General features: G+C 40.7%; 2 protein-coding genes across 8 annotated transcripts in view; one reads left to right on the forward strand and one right to left on the reverse strand.

The window, feature by feature from the left end:
- The window catches only part of ZNF420 (zinc finger protein 420), a 56,462-nt gene extending 44,150 nt beyond the window's left edge, over nucleotides 1-12,312 (forward strand). For 4 of the 6 annotated variants that reach the window (XM_008960822.6, XM_034946706.3, XM_034946707.3 and 1 more), the window contains one exon: nucleotides 9,121-12,312. In XM_008960822.6, coding sequence (XP_008959070.3) covers nucleotides 9,121-11,051 — 1,931 coding nt within the window. In that variant the 3' untranslated portion in view covers nucleotides 11,052-12,312. The remainder of the gene's footprint in view (nucleotides 1-9,120) is intronic. The other 2 variants (XM_034946708.4, XM_057300541.2) reach the window with 1 other exon arrangement.
- The window catches only part of ZNF585A (zinc finger protein 585A), a 65,989-nt gene that overhangs the window by 11,348 nt on the left and 29,050 nt on the right, over nucleotides 1-25,591 (reverse strand). Inside the window, exon 6 of one of the 2 annotated variants that reach the window (XR_010110884.1) lies at nucleotides 14,118-23,663. The exons of the other annotated variant lie outside the window; for it this stretch is intronic. The gene's annotated coding sequence lies outside the window, so the exon portion shown is untranslated. Of the gene's footprint in view, nucleotides 1-14,117; nucleotides 23,664-25,591 lie in introns of those variants that run through there. 2 annotated transcript variants of the gene reach the window in all.

A 25,591-nucleotide genomic window follows, 5' to 3' on the forward strand; every position in this document is an offset into this window, starting at 1 on the left:
GGAGAATGGAACCAAGTTGGAAAACACTCTGCAGGATATTATCCAGGAGAACTTCCCCAATCTAGCAAGGCAGGCCAACATTCAGATTCAGGAAATACAGAGAATGCCACAAAGATACTCCTCGAGAACAGCAACTCCAAGACACATAATTGTCAGATTCACCAAAGTTGAAATGAAGGAAAAAATGTTAAGGGCAGCCAGAGAGAAAGGTCGGGTTACCCACAAAGGAAAGCCCATCAGACTAACAGCGGATCTCTCGCCAGAAACTCTACAAGCCAGAAGACAGTGGGGGCCAATATTCAACATTCTTAAAGAAAAGAATTTCCAACCCAGAATTTCATATCCAGCCAAACTAAGCTTCATAAGTGAAGGAGAAGTAAAATCCTTTACAGACAAGCAAATGCTGAGATTTTGTCACCAGCAGGCCTGCCCTAAAAGAGCTCCTGAAGGAAACACTAAACATAGAAAGGAACAACCAGTACCAGCCACTGCAAAAACATGCCAAATTGTAAAGACCATCAAGGCTAGGAAGAAACTGCATCAACTAATGAGCAAAATAACCAGCTAACATCATAATGACAGGATCAAATTCACACATAACAATATTAACTTTAAATGTAAATGGGCTAAATGCTCCAATTAAAAGACACAGACTGGCAAATTGGATAAAGAGTCAAGACCCATCAGTGTGCTGTATTCAGGAAACCCATCTCACGTGCAGAGACACACATAGGCTCAAAATAAAGGGATGGAGGAAGATCTACCAAGCAAATGGAAAACAAAAAAAGGCAGGGGTTGCAATCCTAGTCTCTGATAAAACAGACTTTAAACCAACAAAGATCGAAAGAGACAAAGAAGGCCATTACATAATGTTAAAGGGATCAATTCACCAAGAAGAGCTAACTATCCTAAATATATATGCATCCGATACAGGAGCACCCAGATTCATAAAGCAAGTCCTGAGTGACCTACAAAGAGACTTAGACTCCCACACAATAATAATGGGAGACTTTTTAACACCCCACTGTCAACATTACACAGATCAGCGAGACAGAAAGTTAACAAGGATACCCAGGAATTGAACTCAGCTCTGCACCAAGTGGACCTAATAGACATCTACAGAACTCTCCACCCCAAATCAACAGAATATACATTTTTTTCAGCACCACACCACACCTATTCCAAAACTGACCACATAGTTGGAAGTAAAGCTCTCCTCAACAAATGTAAAAGAACAGAAATTATAACAAACTCTCTCTCAGACTACAGTGCAATCAAACTAGAACTCAGGATTAAGAAACTCACTCAAAACCACTCCACTACATGGAAACTGAACAACCTGCTCCTGAATGACTACTGGGTACATAATGAAATGAAGGCAGAAATCAAGATGTTCTTTGAAACCAACGAGAACAAAGACACAACATACCAGAATCTCTGGGACACATTCAAAGCAGTGTGTAGAGGGAAATATATAGCACTAAGTGTCCACAAGAGAAAGCAGGAAAGATTCAAAATGGACACCCTAACACCACAATTAAAAGAACTAGAAAAGCAAGAGCAAACACATTCAAAAGCTAGCAGAAGGCAAGAAATAACTAAAATCAGAGCAGAACTGAAGGAAATAGAGACACAAAAAAAAACCTTCAAAAAATTAATGAATCCAGGAGCTGGTTTTTTGAAAAGATCAACAAAATTGATAGACTGCTAGGAAGACTAATAAAGAAGAAAAGAGAGAAGAATCAAATAGATGCAATAAAAAATGATAAAGGGGATATCACCACCAATCCCACAGAAATACAAACTACCATCAGAGAACACTACAAACACCTCTATGCAAATAAACTAGAAAATCTAGAAGAAATGGATAAATTCCTTGACACATACACCCTCCCAAGACTAAACCAGGAAGAAGTTGAATCTCTGAATAGACCAATAACAGGATCTGAAATTGTGGCAATAATCAATAGCTTACCAACCAAAAAGAGTCCAGGACCAGATGGATTCACAGTCAAATTCTACCAGAGGTACAAGGAGGAGCTGGTACCATTCCTTCTGAAACTATTCCAGTCAATAGAAAAAGAGGGAATCCTGCCTAACTCATTTTACGAGGCCAGCATTATCCTGATACCAAAGCCTGGCAGAGACACAGCCAAAAAAGAGAATTTTAGACCAATATTCCTGATGAACATTGATGCAAAAATCCTCAATAAAATACTGGCAAACCGAATCCAGCAGCACATCAAAAAGCTTATCCCACCATGATCAAGTGGGCTTCATCCCTGGGATGCAAGGCTGGTTCAACATACACAAATCAATAAATGTAATCCAGCATATAAACAGAACCAAAGACAAAAACCACATGATTATCTCAATAGATGCAGAAAAGGCCTTTGACGAAATTCAACAACCCTTCATGCTAAAAACTCTCAATAAATTAGGTATTGATGGGATGTATCTCAAAATAATAAGAGCTATCTATGACAAACCCACAGCCAATATCATACTGAATGGGCAAAAACTGGAAGCACTCGCTTTGAAAACTGGCACAAGACAGAGATGCCCTCTCTCACCACTCCTATTCAACATAGTGTTGGAATTTCTGGCCAGGGCAATTAGGCAGGAGAAGGAAATAAAGGGTATTCAATTAGGAAAAGAGGAAGTCAAATTGTCCCTGTTTGCAGATGACATGATTGTGTATCTAGAAAACCCCATTGTCTCAGCCCAAAATCTCCTTAAGCTGATAAGCAACTACAGCAAAGTCTCAGGATACAAAATCAGTGTACAAAAATCAGCAGCATTCTTATACATGAATAACAGACAAACAGAGAGCCAAATCATGAGTGAACTCCCATTCACAATTGCTTCAAAGAGAATAAAATATCTAGGAATCCAACTTACAAGGGACGTGAAGGACCTCTTCAAGGAGAACTACAAACCACTGCTCAATGAAATAAAAGAGGATACAAACAAATGGAAGAACATTACATGCTCATGGGTTGGAAGAATCAATATCGTGAAAATGGCCATACTGCCCAAGGTAATTTATAGATTCAATGCCATCCCCATCAAGCTACCAATGACTTTCTTCACAGAATTGGAAAAAACTACTTTAAAGTTCATATGGAACCAAAAAAGAGCCCGCATTGCCAAGTCAATCCTAAGTCAAAAGAACAAAGCTGGAGGCATCACGCTACCTGACTTCAAACTATACTACAAGGCTACAGTAACCAAAACAGCATGGTACTGGTACCAAAACAGAGATATAGATCAATGGAACAGAACAGAGCCCTCAGAAATAATGCCGCATATCTACAACTATCTGATCTTTGACAAACCTGACAAAAACAAGCAATGGGGAAAGGATTCCCTATTTAATAAATGGTGCTGGGAAAACTGGCTAGCCATATGTAGAAAGCTGAAACTGGATCCCTTCCTTACACCTTATACAAAAATTAATTCAAGATGGATTAAAGACTTAAACGTTAGACCTAAAACCATAAAAACCCTAGAAGAAAACCTAGGCAATACCATTCAGGACATAGGCATGGGCAAGGACTTCATGTCTCAAACACCAAAAGCAATGGCAACAAAAGCCAAAACTGACAAATGGGATCTAATTAAATTAAAGAGCTTCTGCACAGCAAAAGAAACTACCATCAGAGTGAACAGGCAACCTACAAAATGGTAGAAAATTTTCCCAACCTACTCATCTGACAAAGGGCTAATATCCAGAATCTACAATGAACTCAAATTTACAAGAAAAAAACAACCCCATCAAAAAGTGGGTGAAGGATATGAACAGACACTTCTCAAAAGAATACATTTATGCAGCCAAAAAACACATGAAAAAATGCTCATCATCACTGGCCATCAGAGAAATGCAAATCAAAACCACAATACCATCTCACACCATTTAGAATGACAATCATTAAAAAGTCAGGAAACAACAGGTGCTGGAGAGGATGTGGAGAAATACGAACACTTCTACACTGTTGGTGGGACCGTAAACTAGTTCAACCATTGTGGAAGTCAGTGTGGCGATTCCTCAGGGATCTAGAACTAGAAATACCATTTGACCCAGCCATCCCATTACTGGGTATATACCCAAAGGACTATATATCATGCTGCTATAAAGACACATGCACATGTCTGTTTATTGTGGCACTATTCACAATAGCAAAGACTTGGAACCAACCCAAATGTCCAACAATGATAGACTGGATTAAGAAAATGTGGCACATATATACCATGGAATAGTATGCAGCCATAAAAAATGATGAGTTCATGTCCTTTATAGGGACATGGATGAAACTGGAAATCATCATTCTCAGCAAACTATCTCAAGGACAGAAAACCAAACACCGCATGTTCTCACTCATAGGTGAGAATTGAACAGTGAGAACACATGGACACAGGAAGGGGAACATCACACTCCAGGGACTGTTGTGGGGTGGGGGAAGGGGGGAGGGATAGCATTAGGAGATATACCTAATGCTAAATGACGAGTTAATGGGTGCAGTACACCAACATGGCACATGTATACATATGTAACAAACCTGCACATTGTGCACATGTACCCTAAAACTTAAAGTATAATTAAAAACAACAACAACACTTTTTTCACATGGCTTCTAGGGTTCCGTGCTCTCTTAATTTTTCTCCTTCCTCAATGGCTATTCCTTCTTAGTCTCCATTGCTGTTTCCTTCTCATCTACCTGAAGTGACCCAGGGTTCAATCCTCAAACTTCCCTTTTTCATCCTTCCCCTTCTGTTTTGTATATAAAGGTACGCCCTGGGTGACCTCATCAAATCTTGTAGCTTTAAATGTTATTTCGTGATGACTTTCAAACTTATATCTGTAATCCAGATACCTCCCTAGAGTCACATACTTACACATTTGTGTCTATTGAACATCTTCATTTGATATCTAATAGTTCAAAACCAGACTTTTCACAATCCCTCCCAGGTCTGCCCCATCACAGTGAGGAGTTCTCAGTAAGTAGCACTTCCATTGTTCCAACCTTTCAGGCAAAACCTGCATAGTCTTCCTTGTCTTCTCTTTTCATGTTACATGTCCATTCCACCAACAAATCCTCTTTAGTATACCTTCAAAATATATCCACTATCTAATGATACCTCACTTCCTCCACCCTTACCTCCACCATCATCTGGTCTGAGTCAGGTGGATTATTGTTGTAGCCGCCTAATTTCTATCCATCTAGCTTCTGTACTTTCCCATTAACTATCTTTGTATTTACTAATTTTGGCTCCCCAACTCAGAGTAAAAGTCGATTTTTTAAAGATGGCTGAGACTGAGGTCAGATGGATTTTTCCTGTCTCTGAAATTTAGGCCTTGAATAGGTTCCAATTTTGTAAAATGGTTTATTTCGAATCCCTGCCCTTTTGTGGGTGAAGGCCTTGTCTCTTGAATTTTTTCAGAACACTAAGATACAACCTTAGGCTATTGAAGCCAGCAAGGGTAGCTCTAACTTCAGAGCATGTTCACCTCTCCAGTTTCTGGCTCTCAGCTCTCACTTCATTGCTTGACTTCTTTATTTTCTTTTACTCTTGTCTTTTTTTTTTTTTTTTTTTTTTGAGCGGAGTCTCGCTCTGTCACCCAGGCTGGAGTGCAGTGGTGCAATCTTGGCTCACTGCAACCTCCACCTCCTGGTTCAAATGATTCTCCTGCCTCAGCCTCCCGAGTAGCTGGGACTACAGGCGTGTGCCACCATGCCCAGCTAATTTGTGTGTGTGTGTGTGTGTGTGTGTGTATTTTTAGTAGAGAGGGGGTTTCACGAGTGTTAGCCAAGATGGTCTCAATCTCCTGACCTCGTGATCCGCCCGCCTCAGCCTCCCAAAGTGCTGGTATTACAGGCATGAGCCACTGCGCCCAGCCTTAATCTTGTCTATATTTTTAAAAGGATGTTTGTCATATTTTACCCACCATTTATTGGTGTTTGTTAAGAAATCTGATATACCATTCAGATACCAAGTGTATCCACCTACTGTCACAGTCATAATATACAACAGTTCTATTAACCATCCCTAAATTCCCTCATGCTTTCTTCTTTGTCAACCTCTCCCCTTTCACCATTCCCAGCCTATGAAAAACTACTCACCAAATTCCATCCATATAGTTTTGCTTTGTCAAGAATGTCATATAAATAGAATCAAAATATGGCTTTTTTCACTTAGCAAAATATATTTAAGATTTATCCATATTGTTGCATGGATCAATTTGTTTCTGTTATTGTTGAGTAATGTTGCATGAATCAATACTTTGTTTCTGTTATTGCTGAGTAATGTTCCAGTACCTGGAATTGCCAAAGTTTGCTGATTCATTCGCCTTTTGAGGGACATCTGGTAGTTCCAGTTTGGAGCACTTCTGAATAAAGCTGTTATAATCTTTGACATATAGATGTTTGTGTGAGCGTAAGTGTAAATACTAATGTGACCGCTGTATCATATGCTAAATGTATGTTTAACATTATAAGAAACTACCACACTCTTTTTTACCATAGTTACAGTGTTTTGCACTCTCAGCAACAGTATTTGAGAATTTTTGTGTTCTGTTTCTTGATCTGTATTTCTAACTGAAATATTCTTTATCACTGTAGACTCCTTCCCTTATATTGGATAATTGTTTTTTTTTCTTTTTCTTTTTTTATGAGCCAGAGTCTCGCTCTGTTGCCCAGGCTGGCTTGCTAGTGGTGAGATCTTGGCTCACTGTAACCTCTGCCTCCCTGGTTCAAGTGATTCTCCTGCCTCAGCCTCCCAAGTAATTGGGATTACAGGCGCCTGCCACCACACCCAGCTGATTTTGTATTTTGTTTTTTTTGAGATGAAGTCTTGCACTGTCACCCAGGCTGGCGTGCAGTGGCATGATCTCGGCTCACTGCAACCTCTGCCTCCCAGGTTCAAGCGATTCTCCTGCCTTAGCCTCCCGAGTAGCTGGGATTACAGGCACCCGCCACCATGCCTGGCTAATTTTTTGTATTTTTAGTAGAGACGGGTTTTCACCATGTTGGCCAGGTTGGTCTCGAACTCCTGACCTCAAATGATCCACCTGCCTTGGCCTCCCAAAGTGCTGGGATTACAGGCATGAGCCACTGCGCCTGGCATGAATAATTGCCTTTTTTCTCTCCAACATTCCATGAGATTATAGAACCCTTTCATTACGTTATAGACCTGTAGTAGTGCCTGGGAACTCTAGGATGTGTTCTTCCCAGAACACACAGAATTGTCCTTGAATAGACAAGTAAATAAGAGAAGACATGAGGCAAGGCATGAAGAAACAAAGGAAACTGTGAAGTAAGGATAAGTAAACAAAAGCAACTTAGTATCCTATTTGAAAGGGATAGAGAGAGCTAAAGAGCAATTGGAGAGGCATATAGGATCATAGATTTAGTATGGAGGTGCTTTTGTTTCTATGTGTAAGGAAGTTATAGGGAAACCACAGATTACTGGTTTCTAGGCATGTACCACTAGGGTGGTATGAAGGGTTGATTACAGAGGAACAGGACAAGGGTATTTAGGAGTGACAGAAGTATGATGGTGGGTGGATACATGATTTGTGTCCTTATAAGTCAAAGTTTCTTTTGTTTTTTTCTCCTGTTTTTCATTCACCTGGTTTTTATTGAGTGCTTTCATTACCTGGTTTTTATTGAGTGCTAGACATCACAAAGAAAAGTTATAAGGTTTCAGTCCTTGGATAACATTATACAAAATCCAATAAAGATTTAAGTTTGCTATGGCAAGCAGTCTTGAATCACCTTAATCCAAATTTTTGAATTTGAGCTGATTCAAAGATGATTCAGACTTCAGACTCTGTCCAGATTGGTCTACTGTTTCTCCTTTATTCCTCAGTATAGCTCTCAGGGTTCCCAACCCAAAGTTTAAAGAATTCATGGCAGGCCCTGTCCTCCAGTTATTGTTGCCCAGCCCTGTGACACAGTCCAAAACACTGTTTAGTTTCTCCCCCTCTTAGCTTTTTCTAGAATTATAAGACTTCTCTAAGTGGAAATGTGGACCCAGATGTTGGGCTTATCTCTTTGATTTTCATATTTTTCAATTTTTAGCCACTCACTCTTTATTATGTAAACGCTCCAGTGGCTTCACTCAAGTGCCTTTTATAATTTGCTTAATTTGTATAATTGCTATCATCTAGAAGGTTGGTCTAAATTACCTAAATTACCAGAAATTAATGTTTAAGATTTAGGGGCTGATAATTAAATTAAGACCTGAAGAATGAGGAAGAGTGTTTGTATAGTCTCATCCAGAGCAGTCCAAAGAAATGGAATAGGCTCTGGCTAGCTTTTAATTGAAAAAGGTCTGTGACTTTTTCAGAGTTGAAAGGAAGCTAGTTTTTCTGGCAAATAAGGAGCGAAGCTGAGAAGGCTCAACAGATACATAAGCAAGGAGAAGACCATGGAAGGGGAAATAAGTCCAAGTCATTGAAGAGTTTGGATTTTATATTAATATGGAAGCTACTAAAAAGTATTAAGCAGATAAAGAAAATCATGATCTGAATCTGAATCAGTTAATAGGAAGGATTAAAAGTACAGATCTCCAGGATCTTTTTCTGCTTCACTAGCAGTTAGTGTGGTGTAATGTTGGACAGCTATAATTTTAACATGCTCCCCAGGTGATTTTGATCCCCACCAAGGCTTGAGAACTACTCACTTTAAAATTGTTCTTAATCTCTTCCCTTATCTTCTCAAGTGAGTTTTCATTATTCTCTAATCTCTCAGATGCCCCTTTCATATATTAATATATGAGATGCTTCTTAGCTAATTTTTTTTAAATTCTAGATAGGAACATTACTGTACCATGAAATCAGTGTAGTGGGGTTTGTCTGCATGTGTATGAGACAGAGAAATTGAAAAAAGTAGAAATACTGCAGAATAGAATAGAAAGCAGGGAAGATACTGTTTTATGAAACTGTATATATATAGTAGGTTGTGATGTGAAAGGTAGGTATTATTATGGGTCATAATAATCAATATTTGAAACAAACTCATGTATGTCTGTTATTTCTTATGGGCATTATTTTCCTATTATTTGTCTTTGCTATAGAAGTTATATTTCTCAATTTTTTTATTCTCTCTTATCTTTCAGACTTGCCTTCAAGGTGTGCAAGTAAGGACTTATCTCCAGAAAAGAACACTTATGAAACAGAATTATCCCAATGGGAAATGAGTGACAGATTTGAAAACTGTGATCTTGAAGCGTCCAATTCCAGGGATTATTTGGAAGCCAAAGGCAAGATGGAGAAGCAACAAGAAAATCAGAAGGAATATTTCAGGCAAGGGATGATCATATATGACAAAATGTCCATTTTCAACCAGCATACTTACTTATCTCAACATTCAAGATGTCATTCTACTGAGAAACCCTATAAATGTAAGGAATGTGGGAAAGCCTTCAGACGAGCCTCACACCTAACACAACATCAAAGTATTCATACTGGTGAAAAACCCTATGAATGTAAGCAATGCGGGAAGGCCTTTAGTCGTGATTCACAACTCAGTCTTCATCAGAGACTTCATACTGGTGAGAAACCCTATGCATGTAAGGAATGTGGGAAGGCCTTTACTCAAAGCTCACAACTTATTTTACATCATAGAATTCATACTGGTGAAAAACCATATAAATGTGAAGAATGTGGGAAAGCCTTTATTCGTAGCTCACAACTTACCCGACATCAAAAAGTTCATACTGGTGAGAAACCTTATGAATGTAAAGAATGTGGGAAGGCCTTTACTCAGAATTCACAACTTACACTACACCAGAGACTTCATACTGGTGAAAAGCTCTATGAATGTAAAGAATGTAGGAAGGTCTTTACTCAGCTCTCACAACTTATTCTGCATAAGAGAATTCATACCGGTGAGAAACCCTATGAATGTAAGGAATGTGGAAAAGCTTTTATTTGTGGCTCACAGCTTTCTCAACATCAGAAAATTCATAATGGGGAAAAACCATATGAATGTAAGGAATGTGGAAAGGCCTTTATTCGGGGCTCACTACTGATGCAACATCAGAGGATTCATACTGGTGAAAAACCCTATAAATGTGAAGAATGTGGGAAGGCCTTTATCCGTGGCTCACAACTTACTCAACACCAGAGAATTCACACCAATGAAAAGCCCTATGAATGTAAGGAATGTGGAAAGATGTTTAGTCATGGCTCACAACTTACTCAACATCAGAGAATACACACTGGTGAGAAACCCTATCAATGTAAGGAATGTGGAAAAGCATTTAATCGTGGCTCACTCCTTACACGACACCAGAGGATTCATACTGGTGAGAAACCCTATGAATGTAAAGAATGTGGAAAAACCTTTAGTCGTGGCTCAGAACTTACTCAACATGAGCGAATTCACACAGGTGAGAAACCCTATGAATGTAAGGAATGTGGGAAATCTTTTATTCGTGGCTCCCAGCTTACTCAACATCAGAGAATCCATACTGGTGAGAAACCTTATGAATGTAAAGAATGTAGAATGGCCTTTACTCAGAGTTCACATCTTTCCCAACATCAAAGACTTCACACTGGTGAGAAACCCTATGTGTGTAATGAATGTGGAAAGGCCTTTGCGCGTGGCTTACTACTTATACAACATCAGAGAATTCATACTGGTGAGAAACCATATCAATGTAAGGAATGTGGGAAAGCCTTTATTCGTGGTTCACAGTTGACTCAACATCAGCGAATTCACACTGGAGAAAAACCCTATGAATGCAAGGAGTGTGGCAAGGCCTTTAGTCATGGCTCTCAGCTTACTCTACATCAGAGAATCCATACTGGTGAGAAGCCCTATGAATGCAGAGAATGTAGAAAGGCCTTTACTCAGAGTTCACATCTTTCTCGGCATCAGAGAATTCATACTGGTGAGAAACCATATCAATGTAAGGAATGTGGGAAGGCCTTTACTCGTGGTTCACAGCTAACTCAACATCAGAGAATTCATATCAGTGAGAAATCTTTTGAATATAAGGAATGTGGGATTGACTTTAGTCATGGCTCGCAAGTTTACATGTGAATTGTCTGATTATTTGAGATCACTATGAAGAGGTTCTCTGGTTGTTAGCAGCAAAGAATTCTCACAAATGTGAATATGGGCGCACATTTGCCTCATAAAGCACAGCATCAGATAATTTATGTGAGAGAAAATGGTAGTGTCATTCATATAGAAAAACATCATTACTGGAAACCTATTAAACATTAGCAAATTGGAGAATAGTTTTAATATAGTAAATGTAGGAAGCCCTTTAGCCATATTGAAAACAAATATCTTTTTCAACATTATCTTAGCTCTACTAGTTGATCTTTTTGTTATATGTATCATGATACTTAACCTCTACCTTGGTTTAATCATTTTAAGATAGACCTAAGTATATTACCTTTATTATAAGATTCTTGGAAGTATTATGTAAGTTATTACATGTAAAAGCTCTTAGAATGGTGCCTTGAACGTAGCATACCACAAATATTAGCTACCATTTTCACTAGTGTTATTTTAGAGAATTTGCATGAGAGGAGAGTACTTATGAGTATAATGAATATTGAGAAATCTTTTATCAACACATCCAAGATGACTTGGTTGGGGGGCACTGTATGCCATAATGAATGTGAGAAAGCTGTCATTTAAATCTCATCCATTATTGCTATAAGAGGAAATTCATACTGTTAAAAAAAAAACCCAGTGGATATAATCAGTGTATTATTTAAAAAAAAAAAAACCCAGTGGATGTAATCAGTGTATTATTGAGCACAGCTGTTAGAGAAGTGTGACAAGGTGTGAAGTGATTTTTAACAAAGTCTAAGATCCAAAGTCTAATAAATCTAGGAATTTTTTAAAAACTTGAATGTATTGCTTTTGAAGTAAACAAAATAACTGATATTACAGACTATTTTGCAATGAAAAATGATGAGAGTTTGTGATACAGACTGCTTTTTTCCTACCCTATATCTATTTTCTCTTTTTTAGTAACAAATTTCTGGGCTGAAAAATCTCAGCCTTCCTTGTAGGTCAGCAAGATAGAAGTGATATTTATATGAGTAGGAGATTTACGAAATCCATTTTTCCTGTCTTTTTTTCCCTGCCTACAATGTGGACATCTAAGCTGGAGCTCCGATACTCTCATGGGGACTTTGAGAATGGTATCTGGGTGTTATGGATCATGGAGCAGAAATACAGAAGGAGTCTGCAACCCTGATGACTTTGTGGAACAGCCATACTAGCTCTGGTCTGCTTGCCTCCTGTGTTTCTTTAAATAAAATTAAACATCTTATTTGTTGATGCTATTGTAGTTCTGTTATTGACAATAAAAATTCTTAAGGATATAAAATTTTGTACCTGGAAGTGGGATGCTATGGGTAAAAGAAATCTCAAATGGGGTATTGACTTAGGGCCATTGAGAATGAGGAACTGCCCAAATTAAGCTAGGAATTTGAAGATTCTTGTTTTAATAGGCAGGATGTTTTGTCACTGCCTCCCACTCTTACAAGCATGCTTTATATCAGTTGATGCTATAATGTTAGAGGAAATGCTAGAAGTGATTCAGAATATGTGTGTTGCATGTTTCTTGCTGCTTTCAGTAATGTCTTGTGAACGAGATAAATTTAGAGTAGAGCTAGGCAGCCCACTAGCAGCAATTGAAAGCAATATTGCTTTGGTAAGATGTTATCTATGATGGCAAGCCCTCAATCCTCCACCCTTAATCCACTTACAGTGATTTAATGTGACAACCGGAACAAGAAATCAGACCAGTGCCAATGCATACAAAGGCAGTCTGCTAGTATTATGGTTATGTTTTCCTCACAGGAGCCTATTGTTCTAAAAGTAGTCAGTTATTAGGTACTTAATATATTCCAGCCACTATCTTAGGTGTTTTGGATATTTGTCAGTGAACAATTCTAACAGGAGGAGATAATCGTACACACAGAGTATGTTAGAACATAAGTGTTATGGGGAAAAAGTCATTGAAAAGACAGTGGGAGGGATATGATCATTTAGGTTGCTTTGTGAAATACAGTGATCAAGGTAGACCATCAAGAAGGATAGACTTGAGCCAAGACTTGAAGGAGTGTGGTGATTCCAGGCAGAGGAGAGAGGTCCTACAATGGGACTACACTGAAGTGTTTTAGGAAAAGTGGAGAAGTTATTGAAAAACACTGTGCAAAGGGATGGTTGCTAGAGCAGAACTGAGAGATAACAGAGAGCTATGTCTTGCCAAGCGTGCAAGCCATTGGAAAGATACTTTATTTTGAGGGAAACACAACTGTTGAAAAAAAATCGACGAGGAGGTTGTAGTAACTCAGATGAAAGAGGATGTCATGGCTTCGGAAGAAGAGGTAACAATGGGCATAGTGGTTATTGGTTGTATTCTAGGTATATAGTAAATGTGACAGCAAGCAAGATTTGTTTAAGGGCTAGATGTAAAAGAGACAAGTCTAGGGTGACTTTAAGTCAAAGATTTTAGTCTTGAGCATCTGGGAATACAATGTTTTCATCAACCAGGATGGAGAAAACTTCAGTTCCAGGGTTTTAGGGGAAGATTGAGAGTTCAACTTTGAACACGTTGAATCTTTAGATGTCTTTTAAGACACAGAATGGGAGTAGTGAGTAGGCACTTCATGTATGAGATATACCTAACTTGGTATTATATTACTTTAGTAGGTATTGCCCATATTTATTTAAATGATTAGGGTTTTAGTATAGAAAAGGTAAAGAACAGCAAGGACTGAACCACAGAGCACTCCAACATTAAGAGTTCAATGATAAAAGAACAACATGAAAGAAGCTAAAGGCCGGGTGCGGTGGCTCACACCTGTAATCCCAGCACTTTGGGAGGCTGAGGCGGGCGTATCACGAGGTCAGGAGATTGAGACCATCCTGGCCAACACGGTGAAACCCCGTCTCTACTAAAAAAAAATACAAAAAATTAGCCAGGCGTGGTGGCAGGTGCCTGTAGTCCCAGATACTCGGGAGGCTGAGGCAGGAGAATGGCGTGAACCCAGGAGGTGGAGCTTGCAGTGAGCCGAGATCGCGCCACTGCACTCCAGCCTGGGTGACAGAGTGACAGTGTCTCAAAAAAAAAAAAAAAAAAAAAGCTAAGGAGGAGAACCAATAATAGAGGAAAACCAAGAAACTGGAATCACAAAAGCCAAATAAAAGTGAATTGAAGGAGAATCAACAGGTATCAGATAGCTTTGGCAGACTGATTATACAACACGAGGTTTGAAACGGCCATTGAATTTATCAGTATCCGTGTCAGTAACTTTGAGAAGAGCACAGGGTTTTTTTTCTTTATTTCTGGTGTATTGACTTTGGAGTGATAGAAGCAAAAGCTTGAAAAGATAGTTGAGGATGAGTACAGAGAACACTGCATGAGGGACACAGCAAGCCACAGGCACATCTGTTAGCCCAGCCTCCAGGTAACAGTGGAAACCCTGCAGGAGAGTCACATGCACACCCTCAGATCAGTCTGAGGGAAGGATCCCATGTTGTATCCTTTGCTCCTGAAGTTTTCTCAGCCTGGTCAGCCTCCTCAACACCTAGAATCCCTGGAACTTCCGCTTGACCTCCTGAAGGAAATAGGCCAGAGCCTAAACTCAATGCACAGCTGCAGAGTTCCTGGATCCAATGCTGCAAGGACTCATCCAGGGCAACCACAGAGGTCATTGAGATGTAAATTCACTGCTAGTGCCATGTACGTGTGCAGCTGGAGAATCAGTTTGAACTTCCAGACACCAGGCTCACACAGATGCAAAGAGAAGGGTGGAGCTGGTGCCAGAAAAAGAGCTGGCTGCTATCTTCCCTTACTCAGGTCTGAATAACCACAACTGGGTCTCCTTGGACACTCTATTAAAGGACAAAATTAGGGCTTAAGGTATGCCCTCTGGACTCCCCTTTAAATCAGAGGCAAACAGCAAATAATGCAAGCTCTAAAATACCCAAACAGGAACTATAATGGAAAAAAAATCACAAGCTGAGGGTCAAACAGAAATACAGGAATAGGTTAAATAGAAGAACTGCAGACCTGAAAAGGCTCGACGCCAGTGCAGTCACAAAGGGAAAAAAGTACATATCACTCAAGAAGGAAAAGAAAAATGTCAATGAAATTAAACACAATGTTTATTAGAACGACAAGACTGGCTATGACTGGATAATCATCTTGTGAATAGTGAAGCCATCTGAATAGGCACAGAGTTAGCCTGTTGGTAAAAGTAATGGAAACCCACAACTCCATAATAATCACACCTGCCCAATCATTAACAAATAAATGTGGAGAAAGCAGCACTATAGAAATGGATCCCCAAGAATGTTGGCCCTGATGAACTGGAAAATTATTTTTGTTGATAAGATTGAGCCTGACGAAAATCTAGACCCATCAGAAATAGGGAAGACAAAAAAAGACGGCGGTCATGGAACAGGCTAGAGCTCACCCATGATAAATCACAGCCAACTACCATATGGAACTGGGAACAAATGCAAAATGAAGACTATTTCACTAGACACCACACATAGACACACAAAAACACAAAATTACATTCACACACACAGACATACAACAGTGACACAGAAACACACACTCTGGCAGCTCCTGAGGCCGCAGGGTTCTGCTGTCTGTGATGAAGTCCCTTTAGGAAAAGAGCAGCCTTGAGACACAGGCCAGTCCTCAAGGTGACAAGAGGGACAACTTTTGGGGAGACTCACCCGCACACTGCCTAGGCGGGCCTGAGGCTGGGATCCCGTGGTGAATTTCTGGGGCTTCTTCAGCCCTCCATGATGCCTAGGATCCCAAGACCATCCTGTTGAACCCCTGGAGAAGACAAACCAGAGCCCAAGGCCAATGAACTGCCACAGAGGGCTCCTGCTCCGGTGGTGGAGGAAAAGAGGTTGCACGGGACAGAAGGCCCGTCCTAGCCATCCTGTCCTCAACCCCCACTTCACTGGACTTCTTCCTGAGTTCCTGGTGGAGGAAGAGCTTCAGGGCAGGAGATTGGTACTCCTTACTCCTCTTTGGATCTGATTCTGGATTGGATGCTGTGGGCAGAAATTGGGTCAGATGGGGGTGAAAATAAAATCTGGTGAGCTGTGGAAGGGGCTGCTGGGGCACATAGACACCTGAGTTCCCCAGGGAAGGTATCAGCGAAAAATTCACTGACCCATGAGCCCACTTCCTCCCTTCAACCTGGCCCTAGCAGGGCCCTGCCCTGGCCTCAAAGCCCAGGGGCTCCCGCTTGTCACCACTGTCCAGGAAATGTGGAAATGAGGACAAATGCAAGGTGGGGCAAAGGCAACCACACCTGGAACTATCATTCCACAGGGGCAGATGGGTTGGGAGTGTGTCTCTGAGGCAGCTGGGGTAATTCCAGGACAGACAGTAGTGTCCAGGCATGCTATCAAGGGGCACTGAGGACCCCCAAGAAAGCAAAGAAGAATCAAAGGACTCCTGAGACTAAAAAAGGGCCTGTGCTGGAGTCCAAGCCACCTTTGGGGATTCCTGCCAGAAGACGACCCACGAGGTTTCTGCAAAGTGTACCCATGCTCAACTCCAACACGGGGGACCCCTAACACAGCCTCATCTGCATCCAGTCAATCCCCAGTCCCTTTTATTCAATTAAAAAAAAAAAAGTGGCAGCCAAAGGATTCAGTGCTGGAAAGCAGTCACATCCAGGAACAGGGGAGTTAGATATCCCTCAAGAGTGAGAAAATGGAAACAAAATGCAAGACAACCTCAATTAGAAGGCAAAGGCCAGCCATGGGTGTCTACCTCTCATCCTGTGTGAATCACGCAGCCATCTGATTGGATATTGTGAGCAACTGTCTTTTTGTTTTTTGTTTTTGTTTGTTCGTTTGGTTTTTGGTGAAAGCTATGAAAACCTAGAGCTCCATGATCATCACACCTGCCCAATAATTAAAGATGTGTGGAGAAGGAAACACTCATGAAATGGACCCCCCACAATATTGTCCTTAGTGAACTGGGAAATATTTTTTGTTGATAAGATTGAGCCAGACCAAAAAAATCTAGGCCCATCAAAAATATGGAAGACAATAAAAGATAGAGGGCATAGTAAGAGAACAGAGGCAATGTTGGGGAAATTACTACCACTGCCATGTGGATGCAGGAATGAGTGCAAAACTCGTGACCTAGCCAGAAAGGCTGCAGTTTGATTTAAAGAGATTGTTCACACGTTATTGTGTTCTTCTCAATATTGAATCATGGTGAGTTTTGATGCGACTATTAAGGGAAAGGAAGAATGGAGTTACAAGCATCTTCTTTGACATCTGACTACACCACTCCTGCTCATGGAAAACGTGTTCCTGCGAGGTTTCTGTTGTTGGATGTGGTATTGTCACCTTATTTTAGAAAAGTTGGCCTCTCCAGAGACAAGGCTATTTTTATTCCTCCTGGTGCCAAGCAGGCCCCCACCTCACCCAGGCCTTAACAAAACACAAGCTGGAACCACACAGAAAACCGATTACACACAGCCCAAGCAGAAACACAAGGAGAGGTAAACCAGAAGGAAGCCAGATGAAAGAAACCCCCTCCGGTGCACAAGGCACATTTGTCCCACCAGATACCACAAAGAGAAGACACACACACAAACACATCCCACACAAATACACACACACACAGATATACAACACTTACAAAGTGCTGACCAGCTACAGCCAGTTTGGACCAATAAGTATTGGTTTATGCCAGTTCTAATTTTTCATCGCTGGTTCTGACTGGTTTAGAATGGCTTCAACTGGCCAGAACCTATTTAGTGAGACTATAGTGAATTTGACCAGCTTGGACCTGTTTTGACTGGCCAAAATCAGCTTATGCCAGTTCTGGTCTTTGTTGGTTTTGACCAGATGAGACTCATTTCAACTGGCCACAACTGTTTTATGCCCAGTAAAAATGGCCTCAAGAGGTTTTGACCACTTTCTTATATCATCTATATCCTTATGTAACCCTTGTTATTTTTTATGAGAGACTTCTTACCAAATGAGGGACACAAGAAATATTAGAACTTGAGCACACAAACAAGAACCACTCATAACCTACAGGAGAATTATCATTATTGTAGATGAAAGAGGACCTTCCACATTTTCCCTTAGACCTTAGAATCTTTTTCAGTCTTTCAGTGTACAATTTTGAGGACGTGTTTTTACTGGTTTTCACAATCTGGAATTGTTTTATGCAAATTGTGATCAGTCTAAGTTGGTTCTGACCAGCTTAGACCAGTTCCAACTGGTCAAAACTGGTTTGTAGTGGGTATTACTGGCCTTGACCAGCCTGAACCAGTTTTGATTGGGCAAAATCAGTTCATGCCTGTTCCAAATGGTCTTGCCATTTCTGACCAGTTTAGATCAGTTCCTCTGGCCAAAAATGACTGATACTGGCTCTGACTGGCTACAACTGGCTTGAACAAATAAGCACCAATTTATGCCACTTCTAATTTGTCATAGCTGGTTCCAACCAACTTAGAATGGTTTCAGCTGGCTACAACCACTTTAGAGGGGCTTATAATTAGCCTTGACCAGCTTGCACCTGTTTTGACCAGCCAAAATCTGCATATGCCAGTTTTGACTACTCTTGGCCAGTTCCGAAAGGTTTACACTGATTTCAACTGGCCACAATCAGTATAGATGGAGTATAACAAGCCTCAACAGGTTTTGATCACTTCAATGTAGAATCTATAGCATCACATAGGCCTTGTTAGTTTCTTTTTGACATATTTCTTACAAAATCAGAGACAACTAGACACACAAGCAAGAAACACTCAAAACCCTTTGAAGAAAGTTTCACTATTGTAGATTAAAGGAGACCTTCTATGTTCCCTTAGACTTAGAATACTTTTCACTCTTTCATTGTGAAACCAGCCCAATTTTCCAACAAGCTGGATGTCCATAAAACTGAAGCTTGCGAAACTTACATTTGTACAATGACATACATTTGCTGCTTGTTGACCAACTCCTCTTCTTTCCCCCTCCTGTTTTTATTCGGGGCTATATAAACCCTTAACTTTAGTCAAGGAGGAGGGATGAATTTGAGGTTTGGCTCCCATCTCACAGGCTGATGTCACCTGTGCAATAGTAAGCCTGTCTCCCTGGCAATACTCAACTCACTGATTGGCTTTTTGTGTATTGACCAATGGGACCCAAACATAACCCCTGGTGTTTGGTAACAATTGTACAATTTTGAGCACTGGTTTTGACTAGTTTTATAAGCCAAAAACATTTTTTTTTTTTTTGAGATGGAGTCTCACACTGTTGCCTGGGCTTGAGTGCAGTGGTGCAATCTCGGCTCACTGCAACCTCTGCCTCCCAGGTTCAAACGATTCTCCTTGCCTCAGCCTCCCAAGTAGCTGGAATTACAGGTGCACACCACCATGCCCAGCTACTTTTTTTGTATTTTTAGTAGGGAAGGGGTTTCACTATGTTGGCCAGGCTGGACTCGAACTCCTGACCTCTTGATTCACCCGCCTCAGCCTCCCAAAATGCTGGAAATACAGGCATGAGCCACCATGCCTGGCCAAGCCAGAAACATTTTATGCCAGGTGTGACTAGTCTTGGCTGGTTCCAATCAGTTTGGGTCAATTTCAACTGACTGCAATCGGTTAAGACTGGCTCTGACTGGCTGCAACCAGTTTGAAATGACCATAATTGGTTAATGCTGGTTCTGACTGGTCATGGCTGGTTCCAAATGGTGTAGATTGGTTTCAACTGCCCAAAATCTGTGTAGCTAGTGTAAAAGGAAAATAAATATCAGGACCCCAAAATCACTAAACCAAAGGAAAAAGTCAAGCTGAGAACTGCATCAGGCAAACCCTGTCTCCCATTTTATTTCTAAATACGATAGCTACAAAGATAAAAAACTATTATACATACCTCCCTCACAATTTGTCCACAAGAAAATTTCTTGTGGGCCTCAAGATCTTTACCCTAAAACAGTGCTGTTGAATTTAACCCTGGTAAGGTAACTTGATAGTTTATCTTCACAGGTGTGAGACAAAGAACAGAACTCAATCATCCCTCTGCTCACCTGAGACAAATGCACATGATTGCTTTCTCTGCCCTATTGTTTATGTAAAAATTCAGATTCACTAAGCCAGACTAAGGATTCAGTAAAAGGCTAATCAGAGACTCAAAAGAATGCAACAACTTGCCTCTTAGCTACCTATGACCTGGAAGCCCCCACTTCAAGTTGTCCTGTATTTCCAGACTGAACCAATGTATACCTTACACATACTGATTGATGTCTCATGTCTCCCTAAAATGTATAAAACCAAGCTGTGCCCCAAAAACCTTGGGCACATGTCATCAGGACCTCCTGAGGCTGTGTCATGGGGTGTCCTTAACCTTGGCAAAATAAACTTTCTAAATTGATTGAGACCTCTCTCAGATACTTTGGGTTCACAACAGGCTACATCTGGCCTTGACTGGCTTGGACTGGTTTTGACTGGCCACAATTGGTTTATGTCAGTTTTGACTGGTCTTGGCCATTTCCAACAAGTTTACACCAGTTTCACCTGACCACAAACAGTTCAGACTGGCTCTGTCTGGCTACTATCAGTTTTGACAGACTGAAATTACTTTATTCTCTTTCTGACTTGTTATGGCTAGCTTTGAGCAGCTTTTACCAGTTTCAACTGGCCATGACTGGTTTGGATGAGCTATAACTGGCATTAACCACTTTGAGAACCCCTTGAGACTTTTTCATTTCAGCTATTGTACTCCAGAATTTTTTTGTTTTCTATTTCTTTATTGATATATCTATTTTGTTCATACAATGTGTTCTAGCCAGTTACTGCCCAAAGAAGTCTACAGTCAATGCTATTCCTATCAAAATACTGTCATTTTTCACAGAAATAAAAAAAACTACTCTAAAATTTATACAGAATCAAAAAGGAGTCCAAATAACCAAAGCAATTCTAAACAGAAAGAACAAAGCTGGAGGCATCACATTACCCAACTTCAAACTACTATAAAGCTACAGTAACCAAAACAGCATGGCACTGGTAATTAATAAATAAACAAATAAAAAATAAATAAAACAAAACCCACAAACCCACATACACCAATGGAACAGAATAGAGAACCAAGATATAAAGCCACATACCTACAGTCATCTGATCTTTGACAAAGTTGACAAAAATAAGCAAAGCAGAAAGAATTCCCTATTCAATAAACAATGCTGGGATAACTGGCTAGACATAAGCAAAAGAATGAAACTGGACTCTGACCTTTCAAAATATAAAAAAATTAATTTGAGGTGGGCTAAAGATTAAATGTAAGACCTCAGGCCAGGCACGGTGGCTCACAGCTGTAATCCAAGCACTTTGGGAGGCCAGGGCGGGCCAATCACCTGAGGTCAGGTGTTCGAGACCAGCCTGGCCAACATGGTGAAACGCTGTCTCTACTAAAAACACAAAAATTAGCCTGGCGTGATGGCAGGCGCCTGTAATCCCAGCTACTCAGGAGGCTGAGGCAGGAGAATGGTTTGAATCTAGGATCAGAAGTTGCAGTGAGCCAAGATCATGCCACTGCACTCCAGCCTGGATGGCAGGGTGAGACTCTGTCTCAAAAAGAAAAAAAAAAAAAAAAGACCTCAAACTATAAAAATCTTAGAAGAAAACCTAGGAAATACCCTTCTCAACACTGGCTTTGGCAAAGAACTTATGGCTAAGTCCTCAAAAGCAACTGCAACAAAAACAAAAATTGACAAATGGGACTTAATGAAACTAAAGATCTTCTGCATAGCAAAAGAAACTATTAACAAAGTAAACAGACAACCTACAGAATGAGAGAAAACATTCACAAACTATGCATCTAACAAAGGTCTAACATTCAGAATCTATAAGGAACCTAAACAAATCAAACAAAAAACAAATCAATTTAAAAATGGGCAAAGGACAGACACCTCTCAAAAGAAGACATACAAGTGTCCAACAAACATGAAAAAATGCTCAGCATTCCTAATCATCAGAGAAATGCAAATCAAAACCACAATGAGATACCATCTCACACCAGTCAGAATGGAGACTATAAAAAAGTAACAGGTGATGACAAGGCTGTGGAGAAAAGGGAATGCGTATACACTGTTAGCGGGAATGTAAATTTAGTTCAGCCACTGTGGAAAGCAGTTTGGAGATTTCTCAAAGAACCTAGAACTACCATTTGACCTGACAACCCCATTCCTGGGTATATACACAAAGGAAAAATGTATTGCTCTACCAAAAGACACATGCACTCATATGTTCATTGTGAATAGCATTGCAGTGCTATTCACAATGGCAAAGACAAGGAATCAACCTAGGTGCCCATCAATGGTGAACTGGATAAAGAAAACCTGTTACATACATACCATGGAATACTACACAGCCACAACAAAGAGTGAAGTCATGTCATTGATCCAGTTGGAGGCCATTATCCTAAGCTAATTAACGTGGCAACCGAAAACCAAATACCACATGTTTTCACTTATAAGTGGGAGCTAAGCATTGAGTGCACCTGGACATAAAGATGGGAACAACAGTCACTGGGGATGACTAGAGGAGGGAGAGAAAAAGGAGGATGTGGGCTGAAAAACAACCTGTTGGGTAGTATACCTACTACCTGAGTGACAGGATCACGTGTACCCCAAACCTCAGCATCACACAACATACTCATCTAGCAAACGTGCACATGTACCCACTCAATCCAAAATAAAACTTGGGAAAAAAAAGAGAAAAGCAACTGAGTTTTTTTGTAGAAAACAAATAATTGGGTCTTATTTTTATATGCACTTTGACACTTTGACAGTGTCTTTTAGTGATTGTTGCATGTTTCTTTTTATGTACAATTTGCATGCAACGAAACGCATACATAAATCTTAAGTGTACCATTTGCTGTTTTGACAAATGCATAACATGTTGAATATTTATGTTTAGCAAACCTGTTCAGCATCAAGCTCCTGCCCCAACACTTCCCAGTCTGCGGACGGCCACTTTGCTGGCTGTAACCCTTTATAAAGTCTCCTTGTTTTTTAAATTTAAATAGTGTGTGGCCAGGCATGGTGGCTCATGCCTGTAATCCCAGCATGTGGGGAGGCCAGGGTGGGTGGATCATTTGAGGTCAGGAGTTCAAGACCAGCCTGGCCAACATGGTGAAACCCCATCTCTATTAAAAATACAAAAAAAATTAGCCAGACCTGGTGGCATGCACCTGTAATCCCAGCTACTTGGGAAGCTGAGGCAGGAGAATCACTTGAACCCGAGAGGTAGAGGTTGCAGTGAGCCGAGATCACACCACTGCACTCCAGCCTGGGCGACAGAGTGAGACTCCATCTCAAAAAAAAAAAAAAAAAAAAAAACTGTAGTTTTTCTTAAAGTTAACATATCCATATCAGTACTTAGTGGCCCATGAAGGGAAGGTAAAAAGGGTAGCTCCATTTGGTCCTACCTAATTAATGTTTCCTCTGTCTTAGCTTGGGCTGCCATAACAAAATTGCATATACTCAGTGGCTTAACAAAATGGAACACAAATGAATTTTCTTAACAACAAAAATTAATTTTCTCACAGTTCTGGAAGCTGGAAAGTCCAAGGTAAGGTGCCAGCATGGTCCGCTTTTGGTGAGGGCTGCCTTCTTGCTACGTCCTCATACGGCTTTTCCTAGGTGCAGGAGACAGAGAGAGAGAGAGCGAGCCTCTCTTCCTATTTTTGTAAGACCACCAATTCTACCAGATGAGGATCCCACCCTTATGAACTTAATTAACTTCAATTACCTCCTAAAAGCTCTATCTCCAAAATAGCCACATTGAGGGTTAGAGCTTCAACCTCTGAATTTTGGGGGGACACAGTTTAGTTCATAGCACCCTCCAAAGGATACTCCTCTCCTTTGACATGTGTGATGTTATCTACAACCATCAAGGGGTGGATAGCGTTCCTGATTATAAAACTTCAGCATCCAAAAGCTTGGAGCTACCCTTGGTTCTGGGAGCTTCCTTACTTTTACTTTGAAGTTTTCAGTTCCCATTGGGAGAGACCCTCATCCCAACTGTAGATGAATCATTTTTCTTCTTGGCCAAGCTGGAGACTGCATGGAATCACTTTTATTCTTCTGCAATATCATTCCAAAGTCAGGAGAGACAGCTTTAAATTACAGCACCTGGCTGAGACCTGGGAAGCTTGCCCCGTATTCCCGACATTCCTCACTGTGGCCTTCCATTGAGTGACTGCAGCTGACTGCCAATTCCCAGAACCATAAGCTTATGTTTACAATCAAGGACTCTTCCACCTGCCTTACACACAAACTCAGCAGACTCATTTTAATTTTTTTTAGTTACTTTTTTTTTTTTTTTAGATGGAGTCTCGCTGTGTAGCCCAGGCTGGAGTGCAGTGGTGGGATCTCAGCTCACTGCAACCTCTGCCTCCCAAGTTCAAGCAATTCTCCTGCCTCAGCCTCGCGGGTAACTAGGACTACAGTGTGTGCCGCCACGCCCAGCTAATTTTGTGTGTGTGTGTGTGTGTGTATTTTTAGTAGAGACGGGGTTTCACCGTGTTAGCCAGGATGGCCTCAATCTCCTGATCTCATGATCTGCCCGCCTCGGCCTCCCAGAGGGCTGAGATTATAGGCATGAGCCACCGCACCCAGCCCATTTTAATTTACTTTACCTCCTACAGGTGGTGCTGACACATACACACTGAACAAACATGCGTGTGACATATGAACCATGTTCACTTTGGGGTAGAGACACAACATTTAAATTTATTACAATTAGGTCCTATATATCAAAAGGTCTTTTCAGGTCAGGAAGCCACACAAGTGCGCAGTGTATGTATACTAGCCAGGACCAGTCTGTGCTCAGTGGTCTTTTCATCAGGAGAAAGTTACTGAAGTTAGTCTCTTGTCCAGTCAAAGCTATAGTTATAGCTGGTGGAATAGGGGGTGGGGGTCAGTCAGCATCTGGTGGAGCTGCAAATTGTTTTAATATTGTTTATGTTGAGGCCAGTGCTTGTTTAGCTGCCAGAGAGGAAAAAAAAAAAAAAACCTTGTGGCAGTTAGAGGCAGTTAGAACATACTTTATTCTTTTTATTTATTTATTTTTTTTTTTTGAGATGGACTTTCGTCTCACCATAACCTCTGCCTTCCGGGTTCAAGCAGTTCTCCTGCCTCAGCCTCCTGAGTAGCTGGGATTACAGGCATGTGCCACCACACCCAGCTAATTTTGTATTTTTAATAGAGATGGGGTTTCACCATGTTGGTCAGTCAGGCTGGTCTCCAACTCCTGACCTCAGGTGATCCTCCCGCCTTGGCCTCCCAAAGTACTGGGATTACAGGCGGGAGCCACTGTGCCCGGCCAGAAAATAATCTATTCCTTAAGTGTAGGGGGATGTGACCTATCCCTTGCCTGGCATGACTTTGCGTCCAGCTTATGTCTTATTGCCACAAAGCATCTGTTTTGTCAATCTTATGATCTCTGTTTTAACATTCATGTTGGTCAGTTGTTATATTTAAACCACAAAAGAGAGGGGTATAATAAGGCCTGTCTAACCTTCCATCCTGTCATGGCTGGGAACTAAGTATTTAAGAGTTTTCT

This window comes from Pan paniscus, chromosome 20, assembly GCF_029289425.2.
Source record: "Pan paniscus chromosome 20, NHGRI_mPanPan1-v2.0_pri, whole genome shotgun sequence".
NCBI classification, from domain to species: domain Eukaryota; kingdom Metazoa; phylum Chordata; class Mammalia; order Primates; family Hominidae; genus Pan; species Pan paniscus.